The sequence below is a fragment of the Cyclopterus lumpus genome, chromosome 6 (genome assembly GCF_009769545.1).
Source record: "Cyclopterus lumpus isolate fCycLum1 chromosome 6, fCycLum1.pri, whole genome shotgun sequence".
Taxonomy (NCBI): domain Eukaryota; kingdom Metazoa; phylum Chordata; class Actinopteri; order Perciformes; family Cyclopteridae; genus Cyclopterus; species Cyclopterus lumpus.
In genome coordinates this window covers 10,810,964-10,828,802 of record NC_046971.1, presented here as the reverse complement: position 1 = coordinate 10,828,802, position 17,839 = coordinate 10,810,964, and the positions used below count along the sequence as shown (strand labels likewise).

The 17,839-nt window shown below is 40.0% G+C and overlaps 4 protein-coding genes and 8 non-coding genes across 13 annotated transcripts; 1 reads left to right on the top strand and 11 right to left on the bottom strand.

Moving 5' to 3' along the window:
• Positions 1–39: 39 nt before the first annotated feature.
• LOC117732849 (60S ribosomal protein L4-like) lies at positions 40–3,244 on the bottom strand. The gene is made up of 6 exons (XM_034536058.1): positions 2,779–3,244; positions 2,425–2,562; positions 2,187–2,229; positions 1,090–1,106; positions 806–888; positions 40–619 (listed from the first exon to the last, which is right to left on the bottom strand). The coding sequence occupies exons 1-6, from the start codon at positions 2,883–2,885 to the stop codon at positions 594–596; spliced, it is 414 nt and encodes a 137-aa protein (XP_034391949.1). The 5' UTR covers positions 2,886–3,244; the 3' UTR covers positions 40–593.
• Positions 695–762, bottom strand: LOC117732925. The gene has a single exon (XR_004609659.1). It is a non-coding gene; the product is annotated as a small nucleolar RNA SNORD18 (small nucleolar RNA).
• On the bottom strand, positions 971–1,042 carry LOC117732915. The gene has a single exon (XR_004609650.1). It is a non-coding gene; the product is annotated as a small nucleolar RNA SNORD18 (small nucleolar RNA).
• Positions 2,036–2,103, bottom strand: LOC117732922. Its single transcript, XR_004609656.1, has one exon. It is a non-coding gene; the product is annotated as a small nucleolar RNA SNORD18 (small nucleolar RNA).
• LOC117732917 lies at positions 2,306–2,377 on the bottom strand. Its single transcript, XR_004609652.1, has one exon. It is a non-coding gene; the product is annotated as a small nucleolar RNA SNORD18 (small nucleolar RNA).
• A 122-nt stretch (positions 3,245–3,366) lies between the features above and the next one.
• On the bottom strand, positions 3,367–7,080 carry rpl4 (ribosomal protein L4). Its single transcript, XM_034536057.1, has 10 exons — positions 6,954–7,080; positions 6,090–6,261; positions 5,849–5,955; positions 5,464–5,602; positions 5,060–5,184; positions 4,601–4,730; positions 4,185–4,341; positions 3,900–3,983; positions 3,593–3,713; positions 3,367–3,500 (listed from the first exon to the last, which is right to left on the bottom strand). The coding sequence occupies exons 1-10, from the start codon at positions 6,954–6,956 to the stop codon at positions 3,423–3,425; spliced, it is 1,116 nt and encodes a 371-aa protein (XP_034391948.1). The 5' UTR covers positions 6,957–7,080; the 3' UTR covers positions 3,367–3,422.
• LOC117732921 lies at positions 3,789–3,856 on the bottom strand. The gene has a single exon (XR_004609655.1). It is a non-coding gene; the product is annotated as a small nucleolar RNA SNORD18 (small nucleolar RNA).
• LOC117732914 lies at positions 4,066–4,137 on the bottom strand. Its single transcript, XR_004609649.1, has one exon. It is a non-coding gene; the product is annotated as a small nucleolar RNA SNORD18 (small nucleolar RNA).
• Positions 5,252–5,351, bottom strand: LOC117732928. The gene has a single exon (XR_004609662.1). It is a non-coding gene; the product is annotated as a small nucleolar RNA SNORD16 (small nucleolar RNA).
• On the bottom strand, positions 5,667–5,765 carry LOC117732926. The gene has a single exon (XR_004609660.1). It is a non-coding gene; the product is annotated as a small nucleolar RNA SNORD16 (small nucleolar RNA).
• A 341-nt stretch (positions 7,081–7,421) lies between the features above and the next one.
• Positions 7,422–11,980, top strand: zwilch (zwilch kinetochore protein). Of its 2 annotated transcripts, XM_034536053.1 has the most exons (18): positions 7,422–7,607; positions 7,802–7,844; positions 7,945–8,037; positions 8,444–8,595; positions 8,715–8,905; positions 9,037–9,116; positions 9,189–9,344; positions 9,483–9,554; positions 9,644–9,737; positions 9,827–9,879; positions 9,956–10,052; positions 10,152–10,231; positions 10,328–10,484; positions 10,607–10,635; positions 10,713–10,849; positions 10,950–11,045; positions 11,462–11,577; positions 11,689–11,980. In XM_034536053.1, exons 1-18 carry the CDS (start codon positions 7,558–7,560, stop codon positions 11,775–11,777), a joined length of 1,785 nt encoding a protein of 594 aa, XP_034391944.1. In that variant the 5' UTR covers positions 7,422–7,557; the 3' UTR covers positions 11,778–11,980. The 2 variants fall into 2 exon arrangements, with proteins under 2 accessions (XP_034391944.1, XP_034391945.1); XM_034536054.1 differs by lacking the exons at positions 7,802–7,844; positions 7,945–8,037 and having other exon boundaries at positions 7,483–7,607.
• A 365-nt stretch (positions 11,981–12,345) lies between these two features.
• On the bottom strand, positions 12,346–17,463 carry lctlb (lactase-like b). Its single transcript, XM_034535841.1, has 14 exons — positions 17,419–17,463; positions 16,182–16,361; positions 15,920–16,080; positions 15,730–15,817; positions 15,521–15,630; positions 15,296–15,424; positions 15,061–15,156; positions 14,906–14,960; positions 14,647–14,808; positions 14,300–14,577; positions 14,042–14,168; positions 13,741–13,940; positions 13,545–13,608; positions 12,346–12,461 (listed from the first exon to the last, which is right to left on the bottom strand). The coding sequence occupies exons 2-14, from the start codon at positions 16,306–16,308 to the stop codon at positions 12,346–12,348; spliced, it is 1,713 nt and encodes a 570-aa protein (XP_034391732.1). The 5' UTR covers positions 16,309–16,361; positions 17,419–17,463.
• Between the last annotated feature and the right edge of the window lie 376 nt (positions 17,464–17,839).

The following is a 17,839-nucleotide window of genomic DNA, read 5'->3' as shown; positions in this document are numbered from 1 at the left end:
ATAAGAGCAGGTGGACTTTGCCAGCTGGTTGTGCAGTACCACTGGAATCAGTCAGGCGGTGACACCCACTTCACAGCAACGTGAGGCCGTTTGTGTTTACAAGTCCCACAACAAGGTCCTCTGATGAATGGGGTGTTATGGGTAACACGTTTACACTGATCACTAAATGGGTTTAAAAGTTGTGCAATCAAGTCAGTCAGTGTACGAACCTACAGGCAAAGTGAAATGATCCATGTATTGAACGCTCGCTAGCCTAAAAGCCATCTTTGTCTAATGCTCAAATAATGGAATAAAGACAAATGCTCCTCCACCTGTGCTTGATTTTCCTCTTTGCCTTTTGTCATTTAGCAACAGCAGATTTAAGTCTGTTAGCTTATGTGAAATAAATTGTCTTCGAATCAAAATGTGCAATTACAGGTCTGACTCGTACATTTGAAACAAATGATTTATTAAATTACTTAACTCTTGTTGACAAGTATAGAGATTTGATTCCTTTAGCGTCTAAGTTTTGCTTCCAGCTTGAATCTTTTACCACAGGGTCATTCTTGAGGACGTCATGGCGTCTTGTTTGAGCATTGTCCTCAAGTTCTTCTTCAGGACTCTGCATCTGATCTTCTTGCTGCAATGACAAAATAACCAAGTCTTAAAATTGGGAACTTCTGCTTAACTACAAATTCATCATTGGCTTTATGCGTTGCTCAGGACTTCCATATAATCAGGATTCAGAAACACGGACCTGAAGTATGAACATCATCATAGTTGACAAGCAGAAAATTAATGTTCAAGTTAAGACTGCAGTGCTTACATTGGTGTACGAAGAGCCTTCTGATCTCCTTACTCTTCAGAATCCTGCTCAGGTCGGTGTTGGTCATCTTGTACATGGGCAGGCTGAAAGAAACACGGCATTATGAATTTAATTCATCATGTTGAAAATGATGTAAACAGCCAATTGCCAAGCCTTTTGACGCTCAAACTCAGAACTTCTTTAAATATCACAGAATTTCAAAAACACGGACCATGAAGTGGAAGCTCATCACTGATGTGATCGACATGTTTTACTTGTGTAACAGAGAGATGTTTAACACTCACTTGTAACCATTCTTCAGGGAAGCAGGTTTACGCCAGGTGCCGTACAGCTCATCCATGCAGAAGAGTCCAACATGTCCACCAGGAGCAAGCTTCAGGTTAGGTTTGTTCTGCAGTGATGCTTTCATGGCAGGACAGTCAATACACACAGGTTAAAATGTTACTTTTTTAAAAGTTGGTTTAAAACGGATCCATAAATGCTAAAGGATTCACAAGTGTAAAGAGTTTTACTGCCCATTGTTTTTTTATTTATTTATTTATATATATATATATATATATATATATATATATATATATATATATATATATATTTTTTTTTTTTTTTAAAAAGAAATCACATTGTTGGGTATTGAGGACTAATAAGATAATGTTCCGATATCATTTACCCAAAAGTGATAACTTAAACATTTGAACAAATATCACCTGGGTCTAAAAGTTGTGCAATCAATGGTTAGTCAGTGTACTAACCTACAGGCAAAGTGAATTAAATTATGTATTGAACAGGTTGCTAGCCTACATTACAGGCCTGCCTGAAAAGCCATCTTTTTCTGATGCTCAAATTATTGAATCATGAAAATGCTCCTCAACCTGTGCTTGATTTTCCTCTTTGCCTTTTGTCATTAAGCGACAGCAGATTTAAGTCTGTTAGCTTATGTGAAATAAATGGTCTTGTGAATCAAACGTTTGAAAAGAATGATTTATTAAATCGCTTAACTCTCGTCGACAACTATAGAGATTTATGCCTTTGGGTTTCAGCATCTAAGTTTTGCTTCGAGTCTTAATCTTTTACCACAGGGTCATTCTTGAGGACGTCATGGCGTCTTGTTTGAGCATTGTCCTCAAGTTTTTCAGGACTCTGCGGTTGATCTTCTTGCTGCAATGACAAAATAACCAAGTCTTAAAATTGGGAACTTCTGCTTAACTACAAATTCATCATTGGCTTTATGCGTTGCTCAGGACTTCCATATAATCAGGATTCAGAAACACGGACCTGAAGTAGGAACATCATCATAGTTGACAAGCAGAAAATTAATGTTCAAGTTAAGACTGCAGTGCTTACATTGGTGTACGAAGAGCCTTCTGATCTCCTTACTCTTCAGAATCCTGCTCAGGTCGGTGTTGGTCATCTTGTGCATGGGCAGGCTGAAAGAAACACGGCATTATGAATTTAATTCATCATGTTGAAAATGATGTAAACAGTCAATTGCCAAGCCTTTTGACGCTCAGAACTTCTTTAAATATCACAGAATTTCAAAAACACGGACCATGAAGTGGAAGCTCATCACTGATGTGATCGACATGTTTTACTTGTGTAACAGAGAGATGTTTAACACTCACTTGTAACCATTCTTCAGGGAAGCAGGTTTACGCCAGGTGCCGTACAGCTCATCCATGCAGAAGAGTCCAACATGTCCACCAGGAGCAAGCTTCAGGTTAGGTTTGTTCTGCAGTGATGCTTTCATGGCAGGACAAGCACTACACACAGGTTAAATAAAGTTAATTTTAAAGTTAGTTTAAAACAGAGATGCTAAAAGATTCAGAAGTGTAAAGAGTTTTACTGCCGATTAAGTTAGTTTTTGATATACCTGCTCAAGATTAAAAAAAACATTGTTTGTATTAAGGACTATTACAATAATGTTCAGATATCATTTACATAAGTGATAACTTCTACATTTGAACAAATAAAATCACCTGAGAAATTGCAGAAGACTTGAGACAGCGGCGACTTGGTTGGAGATGGTCCTCTGCTGGAGACTCCCCATCTTACCTTTACCAGCACTAAAGGGATAGTTCACCATGCACTTTTCTTCTTTAGGTTCACGCAGTCACCAAAATAAGAGCAGGTGGACTTTGCCAGCTGGTTGTGCAGTACCACTGGAATCAGTCAGGCGGTGACACCCACTTTACAGCAACGTGAGGCCGTTTGTGTTTACAAGTCCCACAACAAGGTCCTCTGATGAATGGGGTGTTATGGGTAACACGTTTACACTGATCACTAAATGGGTTTAAAAGTTGTGCAATCAAGTCAGTCAGTGTACGAACCTACAGGCAAAGTGAAATGATCCATGTATTGAATGCTCGCTAGCCTACATTGCAGGCCTGCCTGAAAAGCCATCTTTGTCTAATGCTCAAATAATGGAATAAAGACAAATGCTCCTCCACCTGTGCTTGATTTTCCTCTTTTCCTTTTGTCATTTAGCAACAGCAGATTTAAGTCTGTTAGCTTATGTGAAATAAATAGTCTTGCGAAACAAAATGTGTAATTACAGGTCTGACTCGTACATTTGAAACAAATGATTTATTAAATCACTGAACTCTTGTCGACATGTATAGATTTATGCCTTGGGTTTGACAGGTGCTCCTGCTCCCTTCCTAGCAGGCTTCTTCTTGGGTTTCAGCATCTTAGCCTTGATCTATGGAGCAAACAAGCAAGATGTCAAAGTAATTAACAATTTAAAGTTTAAACAAGTTTTGCTTTCAACATGAATTCGTTTTTGGTTCTTACCGTAGGGTCATGCTTGAGGATGGCATTACGTCTTGCCGTCTTGGCGTACGGGTTCAGTTTGAGCATTATCCTCAAGTTCTTTAGAGGATTCTTCTTCAGGACTCTGCGGTTGATAGTCTTGCTGCAATGACAAAATAACCAAGTCTTAAAATTGGGAACTTCCGCTTAACTACAAATTTATCATTGGCTTTATGCGTTGCTCAGGACTTCCATATAATCAGGATTCAGAAACACGGACCTGAAGTAGGAACATCATCATAGTTGACAAGCAGAAAATTAATGTTCAAGTTAAGACTGCAGTGCTTACATTGGTGTACGAAGAGCCTTCTGGATCTCCTCACTCTTCAGAATCCTGCTCAGGTCGGTGTTGGTCATCTTGTGCATGGGCAGGCTGAAAGAAACACGGCATTATGAATTTAATTCATCATGTTGAAAATGATGGAAACAGCCAATTGCCAAGCCTTTTGACGCTCAAACTCAGAACTTCTTTAAATATCACAGAATTTCAAAAACACGGACCATGAAGTGGAAGCTCATCACTGATGTGATCGACATGTTTTACTTGTGTAACAGAGAGATGTTTAACACTCACTTGTAACCATTCTTCAGGGTAGCAGGTTTACGCCAGGTGCCGTACAGCTCATCCAGCTTGCGGAAAGCACTCTCGGTCCAGATGCAGAAGCGTCCAACATGACCACCAGGGGCAAGCCTCAGGAGGTTCAGTTTGTTTACGTTCTGCAGAGTGATGCCTTTAAAAAACAGCATAATTAAACACTCACCGGGTTGAATTATCTTATTGCTGGTTTTTCCAATAGTTTACTTCTAAACTTTGATAACTACTAATGTCAAATCATTCAGGACTAAAAAAGGGTCAGTACAGCATTTCTAGCTATGTCATTCAAGTATACAAGACACCTTTGCATATGAACTATACATGGCTTAGTTATTAAATATTTAGAGGTCATATTCATTTACACAACAGGAATGAATCATTCAAATATAACAAACCTGGGATATTTCTGAAGGCCTTGGTGACACCGGAGTCTTGGTTGTAGATTATGCATGGTCCTCTGCGTTGGATCCGTCTGCGATTCCTCATCTTACCCTTACCAGCACGCATGCGCTGAGAGGCATAGACCTGGGAATAGAAAGATTATATCATTACTCTACACCATTAATATATACTCAACTTCACAGGCTGAAATGTTATCAGTTAATACTACTGAAAGAAATCAGTTCAGTCGAAGATCTCTGCTTAACGGATATATACTTGCGAATCAGATAACTGATACTAAACATCTCCCAGTTTTACTCATAGCATTTTAATTGTTTTCAATTTCATCTTTACGCACGTGAAATTTGCACACAGGATTTCTCCCAAATTGAGGCGACTAAGTAAAAAAGCGAATTCAAATCATGTGTTCTCCAATAGAGTTCTAATTCATGCCAACAGAAAATATAGATTACCTTCTTGATGTCATTCCAGGCTTTCAGCTTCTTCAACAGGAGCACTGCCTCCTTGGTTCTCTTGTAGCTCTCAACTTTGTCTTCAACCACCAGCGGGACCTCTGGGATTTCCTCGATGCGGTGTCCTAACAGACAGATAATCGTGTCAACCATTGTCTTCTCACTGCGTCACAGACTAGTGTTACCAGAGCTTGCTCAGAACTCAAGACACATCAATACCTTGTGACAGCTTAAAGACGGTAGGCAACCATCACTGTTCACAGGCTCAGACGCAAATTACACCATCATGGCAAGACAAACCCCTCTTTAAAAGATAGTAACCACCTCAATATGTACCTAATATTTAATGACAGAAAGATGTACATTTTTAAATTGTATACTTCCCAGTCTCAACAAATGCTTACCTTTGGACATCACAAGAGCAGGAATTGCAGAGGCAGCCACGGCAGAGCAGATGGCATAACGCTTCTGGGTTGTATTGATTCTGCGGTGCCAGCGACGCCAGGTTTTGGTGGGGGCAAACATGCGTCCTCCACGACACATCTAGACCAAAGTTAAGGAGGTTTGGACAACTACTGAATGAAAACACAAGTACCGAAGTAATACCTGCTCAGACTCAATGTTCGTCAGCCATCTGTGCCAGCATATGACAGCAGGCATACCGTCACTGGTCACAGAGTCAGTCGCAAATTACACCATCATTGCAAGTTGTGTGGCTGTCGGAGTTTTCACAATATTATTTAAAAAGGTAGAACATTTAATGCTTTTTCATTTTGATCACAAGGATACATTTCCAAAAGCACCCTGTCCAGAGCGGTGAGTACCACCACCTCTCACACGGGGGATACGGGCTACAGCTCTTCCTGTACCCCAAGACTCTGCACTGGTCTGGTGGCCTGTAATAAAACAAGTATACACCTGAATTACAAACAAAATACATCCGATTTGTGAATGCATGTCCTCAGTTACCATCTTAAAATATTGTATTAACTGATGGGCGATCTCGGTCCACTTGGACATATACACTCACCTGCCAGTTCACTGACTGCATAAGGCTGGCGACTGTTCTTGCGCATGTTGGTGTGAACAAAATTCACAACATCAGGGCGAATTGGAGCCTTGAACACAGCCGGCATGACCACATTCTTGCCAATAGTTTCTCCTTTCTCGGAATAAACCGATATCAGGGGTCGAGCACACGCCTAAGACAAAAAAAACAAACAATGAAATCCAGGTAAATATTTTATGTTGGATTTGAGACCGTATTGAATACTCGAATGTCAATCACTTAAAACATGTGGTTAGGACAAGCCATCGAACAGCCTAGCCTGTACGCCGAGGCCGACAAACTGTTAACCAAAGTCAAAACCAGTTTGATAAAAGTCTGTTCAACTGGTACGTCACAATCAGTGGCACTAGACTGCCAATATCAACAGGTGACAGCTCATTAACAAAACCTATTTACAAACTGTTGGGAGAAATATGTCGCTTTTGGTCTTAGCTCGTTTAAGCTACGTAATTAGCAAGCTAGTCTAAAACGTAGTTGTCGAATCATAGATGGCGTTAGCGCCGTTATGAGCATATATTCACATCTGGTACTTGCGTGAAAAATAGACCATTAAATGACCTGTAAAAAGGCCAGATGTGCTACTGACGTGTTACTGATCTACCACTGAGGCGACAGGCACACGTGTAACCGAGTTGAACGCTACACGTCCAAAATGGCTCCTCGTGTTAGCTTCGTTAGCCGGGAGCTTTCACACTCTCTGTTCTCATAAATTTGAGTTCAAGCATCGCACAGACAACGGACAAAGGTTTATTTGATCAGTACACGTCACCAGATACACCATCCGTATTACATAGTATGTTAATAACAATCCGAGTGTTTTCTCACCATTTTCGGGAAATATTTTTCGGCTCGCCGGGAACCACACTGCTCACGGTATGGCGGCCACAGTGAAAAGGAAGTTGGTACGTTACCTTAAATGCGTTATGCCTCCGCCTCGACGAATATCACTTCCGCCGACTGATGGTTTTCACGATTGTTTTGCTTACTGTGAAGACACGTTTATTACAAACTGTCTAATATTCTATCAAACATTTTCATTCGCATTTCCAATCAAATGCTACAAACAAAAATGTATTAAAGGCAGTTGCTTCAAATGGGACTATTTCTTTACGCCATGTTGGCTCAGTATGAACGTAAAGACCGAACTATTTTATCTTAGTAACATTTTCTTTCATTAAATATTATTTGATTAAAAAACGTTTTACAATGCATGAGACTATAGAAACACTTGGCTAACTTTGCATTACTTTCTGATATATAAACGCATAATCCTGATAAAAAATCGTGACCTGTGACCGTATGACGTCACCGCCCGAGTGAGCGCGCGACAGTCAAAATATCAACAGTAGCATCCTAGCAGCCAGTTTAACTCTGTTAACTTCTTTTGTATTGGGTCCTCTGTAAAGGTGATCTGCTGTACACTTGTGTAATGGGCTCAAAGGTGATATCCAGAGCGAAGGAGTTTTATAATATTCTTCGGTGAGTTGACTTGTTTTACTTTCTGTGTAGCTTTTAAAGTCAAATGAACGCTGTGCACTGGATGAGTTGTCCGCCTACAGCTTAACTCTAGGTTACATGTTAACGTTAATTATCCGATTGCGTTAATTACCACTAAATACTTATCCTGCCGAGGTGAGATTTATTTCTGTGTATTATGTGTCGTTTGATCGAAGGGCTCTTCAAGATGAGGAAAGCAACGATTCATGTACATATGAGGTAATTATTACATTTGAAATCCGTTGTAATATGGCGTATGTATAGATACATGTGTTACACCGTAATGAACAATGGTGTCTCTGTATCTGATTGGTTTTAGGAGGACATCCAAATGTTAAAGATGAATGGAGACAGAATCCCTGTGCTGAATATGTACTGTGGCAACCAGCCAGTCCTCATCTGTCAAAAAGTTGTGAGTGAAGTTATTGCTGTGACTCATTGAATGTAGTCAGTGTCTGTAAGCTCTAGACACGTGCTACTGTGTAATGTGATATTAAACACATGGACATTGTCTTGCATTTCAGAAGTCTATGATTTCTAGTTGTCTGGGTCTTCTTCTACATCACCAGTTACTTAGGATTCTTTTGACATGATGATGTTGGTTTGGGATGGCACACATGGCTTAGAAGGAATCCCTTCCTTAGTCCTGGAGTTCAGTTAAATTCTCATAATTGTGAACCATAGATTTAACCATAGACCACTGTAAAAGCAAAGGATATAACTCAAGATACCTGCAGGTACCCCTTTTCTCATACAGTTGTATTAAAACACCTCACTAACGTTCACTATTGGACCGTGTTATTTCTTTGTTTTTCAAGGTTCCAAAAATAAATGAACCTGATGACCAACCAACGACTGAAACATCAAACTGCACTGACAACGATGATGATGCTGATGCTGATGATCATGTTGATGCCAATGCTCTTCAGGCAGAATTGGGTCCACAGCCGCTCACAATCATGAAAGCAAGGTGACCAACTAAGACGTTTAACACTTCAATCAAATGAAGCAAGTGCTCGTAGGATTACATAATGTAACTAATACACTGTTGATAACAATCAAAATGCATTTTTTAATATTTTTTTATAGGCAATTTCTGTCTTGGTATACATTATCTCAAAATGCTAATGTATCATCTGTGGACAACAACCCTGCCTTACACCCTCTGTGGGTCCGATGTGACATGTCTGATCCAGCTGGAACAACCTGGTTTGGAGCTGAAACAGTCTGCATGGGCAATAGAGTGTCTGGGGTCAAATTATACTCTGTTACCTGCAAAGGTAGAGCCCAAAGGCTTTCAATAATGCATCCATATAAACATTATCAGTATCGCGAACATACATCTTTTTTTAACTCCTGTGTGATTTTGATGTTTCTGGCTTTTGTTTAATTCCAACTTAATATGTGTTAGGCTCAACTGTAGACAAAGGATCTCTCATAACCTTAGACAAGCTCAAACAAGAGCACAAGAAAAGGCACCATCCAACCTCGGTGAGTGTGCATCCTTTCTTATAAGTCCGTGGGAATGAATATTCTTTCACTTACATCCGTCAATGCTTCCAGATGGCAATCAAAGGCAGTGCCAGGTTCAACTTGTTTGGCTCCACTGTTGTGGAAAACACCATAATTGAGTCACAGAGTAGTGTGACAGTGGATTTCAAATGGAGCCATGTGGAGAGTATCCTTGAGACCCCACCGCTGTCCTCTATAGCAACACTGGTAAGAACCATTCACATACTCTTTTTCTACCATAAATACTTACTTTATTTATATATATATATATATATATATATATAATCATTGTGTAATACTGTTTAAAATACATAATAAAGTGGTACATTTGGTGTACTTGTGCAGAATATCAAAGTTGCCAGCATGAACATGAGGAGCCCAATGTATGAGATGTACAGGGAGCTAGAGTTTCTTCAGGTTTGTGTCCCACAGTAATCTAACATGAATGACCGTGAGCATTAATACACAGATAGACATCTAAATATAGCCGATTCCTGTTATTTCAGAGTCTTGCTAATGGTTTGAGAACTGGTGAAACTGAATGGGTTGAGCCTTTGGAAAGCATGTCAGCTGTAAATCTGACCACGGCCTTCCTAGAAGGTATCTGCTTTCTTAAGTCAATGCACATTTGTTATGATTTAATGCTAACAGTTTTAAGACTAATATTATTATTATTTAATTTTTTTCAGAGCTTCAGGATACTGCAAAGACACTACAGGAGAAGGCTGCCAAAACAGCTGATGTATGATAGACTTTTCACAAAATTCATTAATTTTAGAATAAATGTGGTAGCTTTCTTGCTTCATCTTTTCTTAAAGATCACAAAGCCGAAAACCGAGACGGACATTTTCAACTCTTTCTTGGAACGAGGGGATTTGGACTTTGTGGAGCAGCTGTGGGATCGGATGAGAAAGAGTGAGTCAGCCCCTCTATTAAGGAAACTAGGATTCACTTGATCTTGCCTCACAAACAGACAGTGACAACCATTTTCCTCCATTTTGTTTTTCATTACAGGTGTGACTTCATATCAAGACATTGGAGACTGCCTGAAATTGGTCACGGAAGCTCTAAGATACGGTGACATCAAGCCCTGGGTATGAAATGATGCAGCTTCTTAAAACTGTTCGTGGCTGAGAAAAGATTGAGGGTTGTTTTTTGTCATTTTTTTAGTTTTGTCTCTGTCCCTCTAGATTCACAGAGACAGCAGCAGCTCCCTCAGCAAGCTCATCCTGCAGTCCTACCACCAGCAGATTGACCATGTGTCTCTCACCGGCGTCACCCCTGTCCAAATGCTGCTGGAGATGGGTCTGGACAAGATGAGAAAGGATTACATTAACTACCTCATCGGTAACCTCCTAAATATCACTCTGGAGCTCTGTATGACTCAGAGAAATGAAAGTTTCACAGTAAAATCTAAAGCACAAACTTTGCTTTGATATTCTACTATTTGCTTTTTATTTTTTCCTCAGGTAAAGAATTGACAACTCTTAACCACTTGGTAAGACTGTTTTACTGACAACTATTTTGTAATGACTGTTAACAACATATTCTAAGTTTAAATATTTTACTCCATAGTGTTATTACTTGAGCACAGAGGTTGATCTGCAGGAGCAAGTGATCCGACTCAGAAAACTGCACCATCTCCTGGAAATAATAGAGATCTGCACTACTTTCCTGTGTCTGCCCTACGACCGGCTCTTCCTTCTCACACAGTAAATTAATTTGCCTTTTTTTGCCAATAATGTATAATAATAAGAGTACAAAATGTCCTTTCCAAAATATGTCATTAATGTACATTTTATTTCCTCTTAGGTCATGTTTGCAGCACTACAAAACACACCCATATGACGAGGAGCATGAATTCAAACTGCAAATCAAACCCGCACTGATCAGCCATTTTTACCAGAAGTAAGGAATACAACCCTTTGCACACTTCATTAAATCAGAAAAGAAAATGGTAAACGACATTGAGATGTTTGTCTTTACATTCATGTTTGAACACAAAATAGTAATTTGTTTCACCCACTAAAGTGTCAACAAAGTGAAACAAAAGGTGGTGTGAGCCATTTGTACTTTACGTCAGGTATGATTTGATGAATTTAAAAAAATGCCTTTCAATAGCAAGTCAATTGTATTCAGATGCATTCAAGGGGTTTGTTTTGCCTCGTAATTTGAGGAAGACATTTGCTTCCACACAGTTCTCCTTATGTGGTCATGTGATTCAAAACCACTGGATTCTGTGTATTTTTTGAACACCGAAGGGCCCGACGGTGAAGTTTTAACAGAGGCTGTTGTCTCCTCCCTCGTGCTTGTGTGTTCCACAGAGAGCAGCCAGTACTTTGGGGAGCTGAGGTGTCCAGCGGCCACGGTTCTCGTGAGGTCAGGACATCCGTACAGCTCAGTGACAGACCACTCGTTGATCATGTCATCTTTGAAACAGGTGACCTGAATGCACCACTCCAACATATAGTACATCCCATATAGTTGCAAGTGGTTATTATCCCAGTAAAGTAAAGATAACATATTTCTTCTTCAACTGTTCTGTCTTTAGACTACCCAAATGAAACCGTGAATGGGGACAGTGAGACTCTTGCCTTCTTCTCCACCATGGTGTGCTGTAGCCTCGTCAGCTTTGCGTGAATTTACACAGAGCTCCACTTTACAACCAAGGAGGGGTTTCTTGTCATTTTTGATATTCTCATCAGCAATAAGCATGCGTTTAAAATGCCAGAAGAACTAGCCAAATTAACTTACATGACAAAGTGTATGTTTCTGTTAATAGACTGTAATTTTGTCAAATGTTTTTGAATAAAGCACTTTCACTCTGTTCTGTCACACTGCCATGGGTTTTCTAAATGCATCTTTATTATCACATTTGCAGATTTGTTTAAGGTTCGACATAGCAGTTGAAATAATTTGAAGAGTGTTTTTGCTGAACAACTCATAACACAAAGCACAATAGATTACAAGCGCTGTTTGCAATGGTAATATTCCACAGCAATATTGTAATAAGAAAATCCAACATGTTGCAGGGCTATCCACACTGTTTGAGTGTCTGGTACTAAATGTATTGTAAAAGGCTAAACCAATGTTTCTTACAACACTGTATGCACATCAAATAAATGAAGTCACTTATTCTCTTTTTAAATTTCAGTTGAAATATGTGTGTGTGTGTATTGATGTTTGTGATGGTAAACATGCACACTGTCTAGTTCCGCCTCCGCAGCAGGAACATAAGGAAGACAGCACTGAGCAAAATAGAGAGTGTGCAAACAGTGGGAACAACAATTTCAGTTACCATCTCCATGTGGCTGGTCAAAGGGTCTGCAAAGCGCACACACACACACACATACATACATTAACAACTCACCAGCATTGTTATATAGTTCAGACACTGCTCATGAAGCGAGTGATGACGCTCACGCACAGCACTCAAAGGGTTAATATTTGTCACCTAAATCAAATCATCCTTTGTCTGATTTATTGTGAGCATGAGTGATTCCTTACCATGTATAAGTCTTAGAATATTGGCAGCAGAACTCCGCTGTTCCTCTAATAAAAAAAAAAGGAGAAAGTACTCAGAATTGATTAACGACACTTTAACCCTTTGAGAACTGCATGCGGCTCCTGGGGAATATTTCATAAAGCAGCATTTTCACCACCAGATACATTTGATTTATTGTTTTATCAAATCTTCTGAAATAATATCTATTATCACCAGGCATCAGCCGGCATGGCTAAATCATGTTCCTTTACCTCACGTTGACGCTTTGATTTCTAAATGGAATTCCAATATATCAGACTGTTTCATATATAATCAATCCTGCTTTGTGAAATACCCTGTGGGCACACGTCCACCGATAAGCGCTCTGCTTACTGAGCTTTTGTCAAAGCTGCTTGTAAATTACATTCAAGCACACTAGTACAACTTCAGATAAATGAAGACACAGTTGCACACAAGCTGGCATTTCTCAGTGTTAAACTGCAGAAGCTTAATTCTGTTAGTCAACTTGAATACAGCACAAAGCAACAACAACAAAACACTGACATTAATGGACAACGTATACCCTCAAGTTCTAAACTTCATCATGCACTGGCCAAACCTTTGGCATTTCTGCATGTTCCTTGGATTTTCTTCTAGCTGGGGGGGGGGCAAACAAAGAAGATATCTCAGACATTTTGCTGCTAGAGATTTAGCTAATTGTGTACTTCCATCTTTATTTTTAGCTAATAATTTGTTAATGTGTTTTTCTGAGGTCCAGCAACACCAATGTTAATTCAATTCTTGATCTTACTAAAAACTATCTTACATTTTTGATATTTAGGTCAGAATCTTTATTTGTTTACCCCAGCTAGCTGTTCACCACTGATCATTGATAAACATGGACCGGGATGTCCTAAACTGACCTGCAGCTAGGAGCTGGTTGCTCGAGGAACAGGTCTCAACCGCCTTCCTCCTCCAGTTCTCCACCTGCAAGGATTTACAATGCAACCGCATATCATCACTTCTTTGTTACACAATAGAGCATGAACCAATTCATCTTAATGTTTTAGAGGCATGTCTAGAGGGAGGACTTGGTAGTGACCACGTTATGTCTTGTACCTCTCTCTGATTGGGAAATCCATTGGAGCTGATGACGCGTTTGTAAAACTGGACCGAAGCTTTGGGATAGCGGGGCTTGTTTTTGTTCCTGAAGTCCACATAGTACAAGCCAAACCTCTCGGAGTACCCTTCATCCCACTCAAACTTGTCCAGCAGGGACCATGCGGTGTAGCCCTTCACATTGACTCCATCTTTGATAGCTGAGTGACACCACAGAAAAGGAGTTGACCGCATGAAATGGATTGGACTTTGAATAAATTTGCTCCAAATGACCAAACAATACATGTATGAGCTCATTCACCTTTCAGCATCTCATTGATGTAGTCTTTATAATACTGTATCCTCCAGTCGTCACACAGCTCTGTGCATAACATCTTCTCAGAGACTCCATTCTCCGTCACATAAATCATTGGGTTTCCGTACTGAGACTAGACGGGGAACAAATCAATATGCAATAAATTGCCTTTATGTCATTTAAACAGGGCTGTAGTGTGCTAAGATGATTTCAGCTCCCATGCACAAGAAGCCTGTTCTGCATGATTCAGTATTCATAAGTCACCTTGACAAAATTGAGCAGGCGTCTGAAACCCCAAGGCACAGAGTAGAGCCACTCAGACCCGGGGTCAGGCCAGCGCGGGTCAACCAGCTCAGCCAGGTCACGGTCAGTGAAGTAGCTGCTGCTACTACGAACTGATGGGTTGTTCTTTTGGGTGATGTAGCGGGTGGTGAAATGACCGAGGCCGAGGAAGTCACAGGTCCCCTTGATGTAGCTCTTCTCTTGGGGGGAAAATGTGGGCAGGCGGGACGTCCCGAGGCCTTGTTGGTTACTCTTCCTCCCTGCACACATGAGGAGTGATTAGAAAGAACAATACTACTTCAAGATGAACTGTTTACAACTTAACTTACCGATGAAGTCTTTCATCACTTGAGGGTAGTCTCCATGAAAGATGGGTGTGGCAAACCATCCCAGGTAGAACTGGACGTATCTCTCAGCTGCTTCAATATCTTTCTGGTTGCTGATATCCACCGGCTCCCCCCAATCCCCAGACAGAGAGATGCCAACCAGACCTGCAGATGTGGACAAGAGCTCTCATCACTAAGACAGACAGTACTGTTGAGAGGCAACGTTGAATGAAGTTACTTTCAAGAGTTTGACCGTGTTTACCTTTTTGTTTGCCCCTCCATTGTGTATCATAAGTGTGCCACACTTTTGCATGTGCCTATGAAAAGATTGCTATCATGAGTATTAATTACATTTCCGTTTAAAGTGGCACATAAATGTTTTTTATTACTGAAATAAGTATATATGTGTTGTCCTACCTTGATTATGTGATGGGCAGCTCTGTATGCCCCTGTTCCTCTCAGCCTCACTCCAGGAGCATGCTCACCAGTCTCATAGCCTTCAACTGCTACAGACTGAAGCCGGTTAGCAGATTATGGAGTATTAGTGTAATACGAGTATTTATAACAGGTAGATACATATGAATCCAAGCTCTATAATGAAGCTAAATCATATGTTACAAGGCACGAATGTAAATGTAAATGTAAAACCTACCCATGGATTGTTGAAAGTGTTCCAGTACTTCACTCGGTTGCCAAATTTTTCAAAGCATAGGCTTGCAAATTCATTGAAATGATTGACCATGCTTATATTCTGCCATCCACCATATTTCTCTTGTAAGACCTAGAAAAGCAAAGAGTATATTAACTATGTAGAGAACAATAGTGATGTAATGCAAAAGGTCTTAAATGAGAGATTATCAGTGTTTTGCATTCCAACCTGTGGAAGATCCCAGTGATACAGGGTAACAATCGGAGTGATCTTGCTCTCCAGCAGATGGTTAATCAGCTCATCATAGTACTGTATTCCTTTTTCATTTATATGGTCAGCTGCAAATGGTAATTAAGTGTTGATAGTTTAAGCTGTTGACAAATAAATATATATGCAAGTTCAGGTGCAAAAGGCTTTAATTAACAGCAGTTACTTACACTTTATGCCAGTGGGGATGAGTCTAGGCCAGGAAATGGAGAAGCGATAGTGGTTCAGCTTCAGCTCCTTCATCAGAGAAACATCATCCTGTACAACACACACACAATGGAGTGAAATATTCAGATGACTTATTGATTACCCCTCTGTTCTCTCTATATCTCTCGGACACATCACACCGGGAAACCCCACCTTGACTTTGTGGTAGCCCTCACAGGAGGAATCCCCGGTGTCATTTTGTTGGATTTTGCCTTTCTTATGACTGAACACGTCCCAGATGCTCAGTCCTTTTCCATCTTTGTCCCAGGCTCCTTCTGTTTGATAGGCTGAACTGCCGGCACCCCACGAAAATCCTAATAAATACATAAATGGCAACAACCACTTGACCAGCTCTTAAATACCACCAAATCATTCAAATGTACTGCCACTGAGCACAAGAGCAATTTCAGTTTACCAGCTGGAAAAGTGCCATAATAGAAGGAGCTGTGGCTGTTCTTTGTCCAGTCGAAGTCCTCAGCCGAAGACAGACACAGCACCAACACAAACACATGACACACACTGAGTGCACAGCGGGGCAGCATGGTACTCCTGAGCCTGCAGCACAGTCACTGTCTGGTTCTGCTCCAGTCCCTTACTGTCGTTTGCACACAGAGGAGAACCATTCAGCATCACCTCTTCATCACAATAACAAGATTGGTCTGGAAAATGCATTTTGTTATATCTAAGACAAACACATGATTACACCTTTCTTTTCTTTTCTTAAAAAAATAATAAAAATCTACATTAGTGACAGGGAAATGTGTTAATATAGTCACTGTCATCAAACTATAGAAGCCCATTTCTGCCGCTGTGATGAAAAAATGAAGATCTTGTTAGTCATAATTATGAGATAGTACCTCATAATTATGACTTAGTATCTATAATTATGACTTAGTATCTCATGATATTAAATCGAAATTATGAGATAGTTAAGTGACTTACAGGATCTTCATTTTTTTATCATGGAAATGGGCTCCCATACAAAACAGTGTGAAAGCATCCAATATGATGGCCGACGGGGGTCCTGCATACCTAATGCAGAGCCAAATACCCCTTTTCAAACTCAATGGCGTGTGAGCTCATCTTGCTGAGGCAGACAGATCCCATACAAACTACGGTTTCACCTCTGTAAGCAAAGTTAATGTCAGAGAGGGTGATATATATTCACAGTGCACAATCACATGACATTGGATGAACCTTTTTAACACGTGTTGGCTTAAAGTCAATATGACAATTTGACAATTCTAGTATTATACCATACAATTATATGGAAATGAATGCTATTTCTTACATTGCCACTCAGGAGTATATCACATTCCAGGTTTATTGACTAATAATCCTGCAATCAGTGTGATACATGTTTTGTCAGATAATGCAAAATGTAAGACATTGCATTATGATACATTTTGGGAATTTGAAATCTATGGATGTATGAGACATAATCTAAAAAGTCTAAAGAATTCCTAAGATTTATGAATATTTATTGTTATACAGTCCTGTTTCCGTTTTATTTAGATATATCATTTCTCACTTAAGCTTTTTTTGTTTAAGTATTCCGACTGCAAATTATCTTTTAAATTACTAGTGCACAATCCATAACCATCACTCCATAACATTTGAATAACGAGGTCCGGTATATGATGTCCGATTACCTGCGTGCCTTCAGAAGAATTCATTTGCAGCAGGTGTGTGTGCTGAGCTCTAGTCCCTGGGTGAATGGGAGTTCTCCTGGAACAGCAGAGAATGTAGAAAGCTGAATATCTCTATTGGTGCAATCTCTATTGTATGTTGCCTGTTGTCGCACCGCCCTTCTCCAGAGCGGCCCCTGCTGTCAGAGTGAAAGCCGGCCTTATTGTGAGGCTCACTGTATTGTTTTAGCTGTTTAGAAAATGCTGAATGGTTTGCTGGTAGAAAGTGTTTGCACTGCATTACACATTCGCCTGGGTCAGGTTAGGACAATTGTATATAGGCATTACCTTAATAGAAAATAAGATGTGTCCTTATTGCCCAAAAGTAAACATTCATCACATCTGGAAAAACACAACTGTATTTTTGGAACGCATATTGGCATAA

What these genes read in the sequence shown, in the direction of transcription:
- LOC117732849 (XM_034536058.1), bottom strand. Translation starts at nt 2,885, where the DNA reads ATGGTGAACTATCCCTTTAGTGCTGGTAAAGGTAAGATGGGGAGTCTC. An exon ending in AGTCTTCTGCAATTTCTCAG is followed by an intron (nt 2,563 to 2,778) that starts GTGATTTTATTT and finishes ACCTGTGTGTAG; the next exon opens with TGCTTGTCCTGCCATGAAAG. An exon ending in TCCCTGAAGAATGGTTACAA is followed by an intron (nt 2,230 to 2,424) that starts GTGAGTGTTAAA and finishes TGTTTCTTTCAG; the next exon opens with CCTGCCCATGCACAAGATGA.
- rpl4 (XM_034536057.1), bottom strand. An exon ending in GGCCTTCAGAAATATCCCAG is followed by an intron (nt 4,342 to 4,600) that starts GTTTGTTATATT and finishes TGTTTTTTAAAG; the next exon opens with GCATCACTCTGCAGAACGTA. An exon ending in AAGGCTCTTCGTACACCAAT is followed by an intron (nt 3,714 to 3,899) that starts GTAAGCACTGCA and finishes TTGTCATTGCAG; the next exon opens with CAAGACTATCAACCGCAGAG.
- zwilch (XM_034536053.1), top strand. Translation starts at nt 7,558, where the DNA reads ATGGGCTCAAAGGTGATATCCAGAGCGAAGGAGTTTTATAATATTCTT. An exon ending in AAAGGCACCATCCAACCTCG is followed by an intron (nt 9,117 to 9,188) that starts GTGAGTGTGCAT and finishes CAATGCTTCCAG; the next exon opens with ATGGCAATCAAAGGCAGTGC. An exon ending in TTACATTAACTACCTCATCG is followed by an intron (nt 10,485 to 10,606) that starts GTAACCTCCTAA and finishes TTTTTTCCTCAG; the next exon opens with GTAAAGAATTGACAACTCTT.
- lctlb (XM_034535841.1), bottom strand. Translation starts at nt 16,308, where the DNA reads ATGCTGCCCCGCTGTGCACTCAGTGTGTGTCATGTGTTTGTGTTGGTG. An exon ending in CATCCCCACTGGCATAAAGT is followed by an intron (nt 15,631 to 15,729) that starts GTAAGTAACTGC and finishes TACCATTTGCAG; the next exon opens with CTGACCATATAAATGAAAAA. An exon ending in ATCACTGGGATCTTCCACAG is followed by an intron (nt 15,425 to 15,520) that starts GTTGGAATGCAA and finishes TTGCTTTTCTAG; the next exon opens with GTCTTACAAGAGAAATATGG.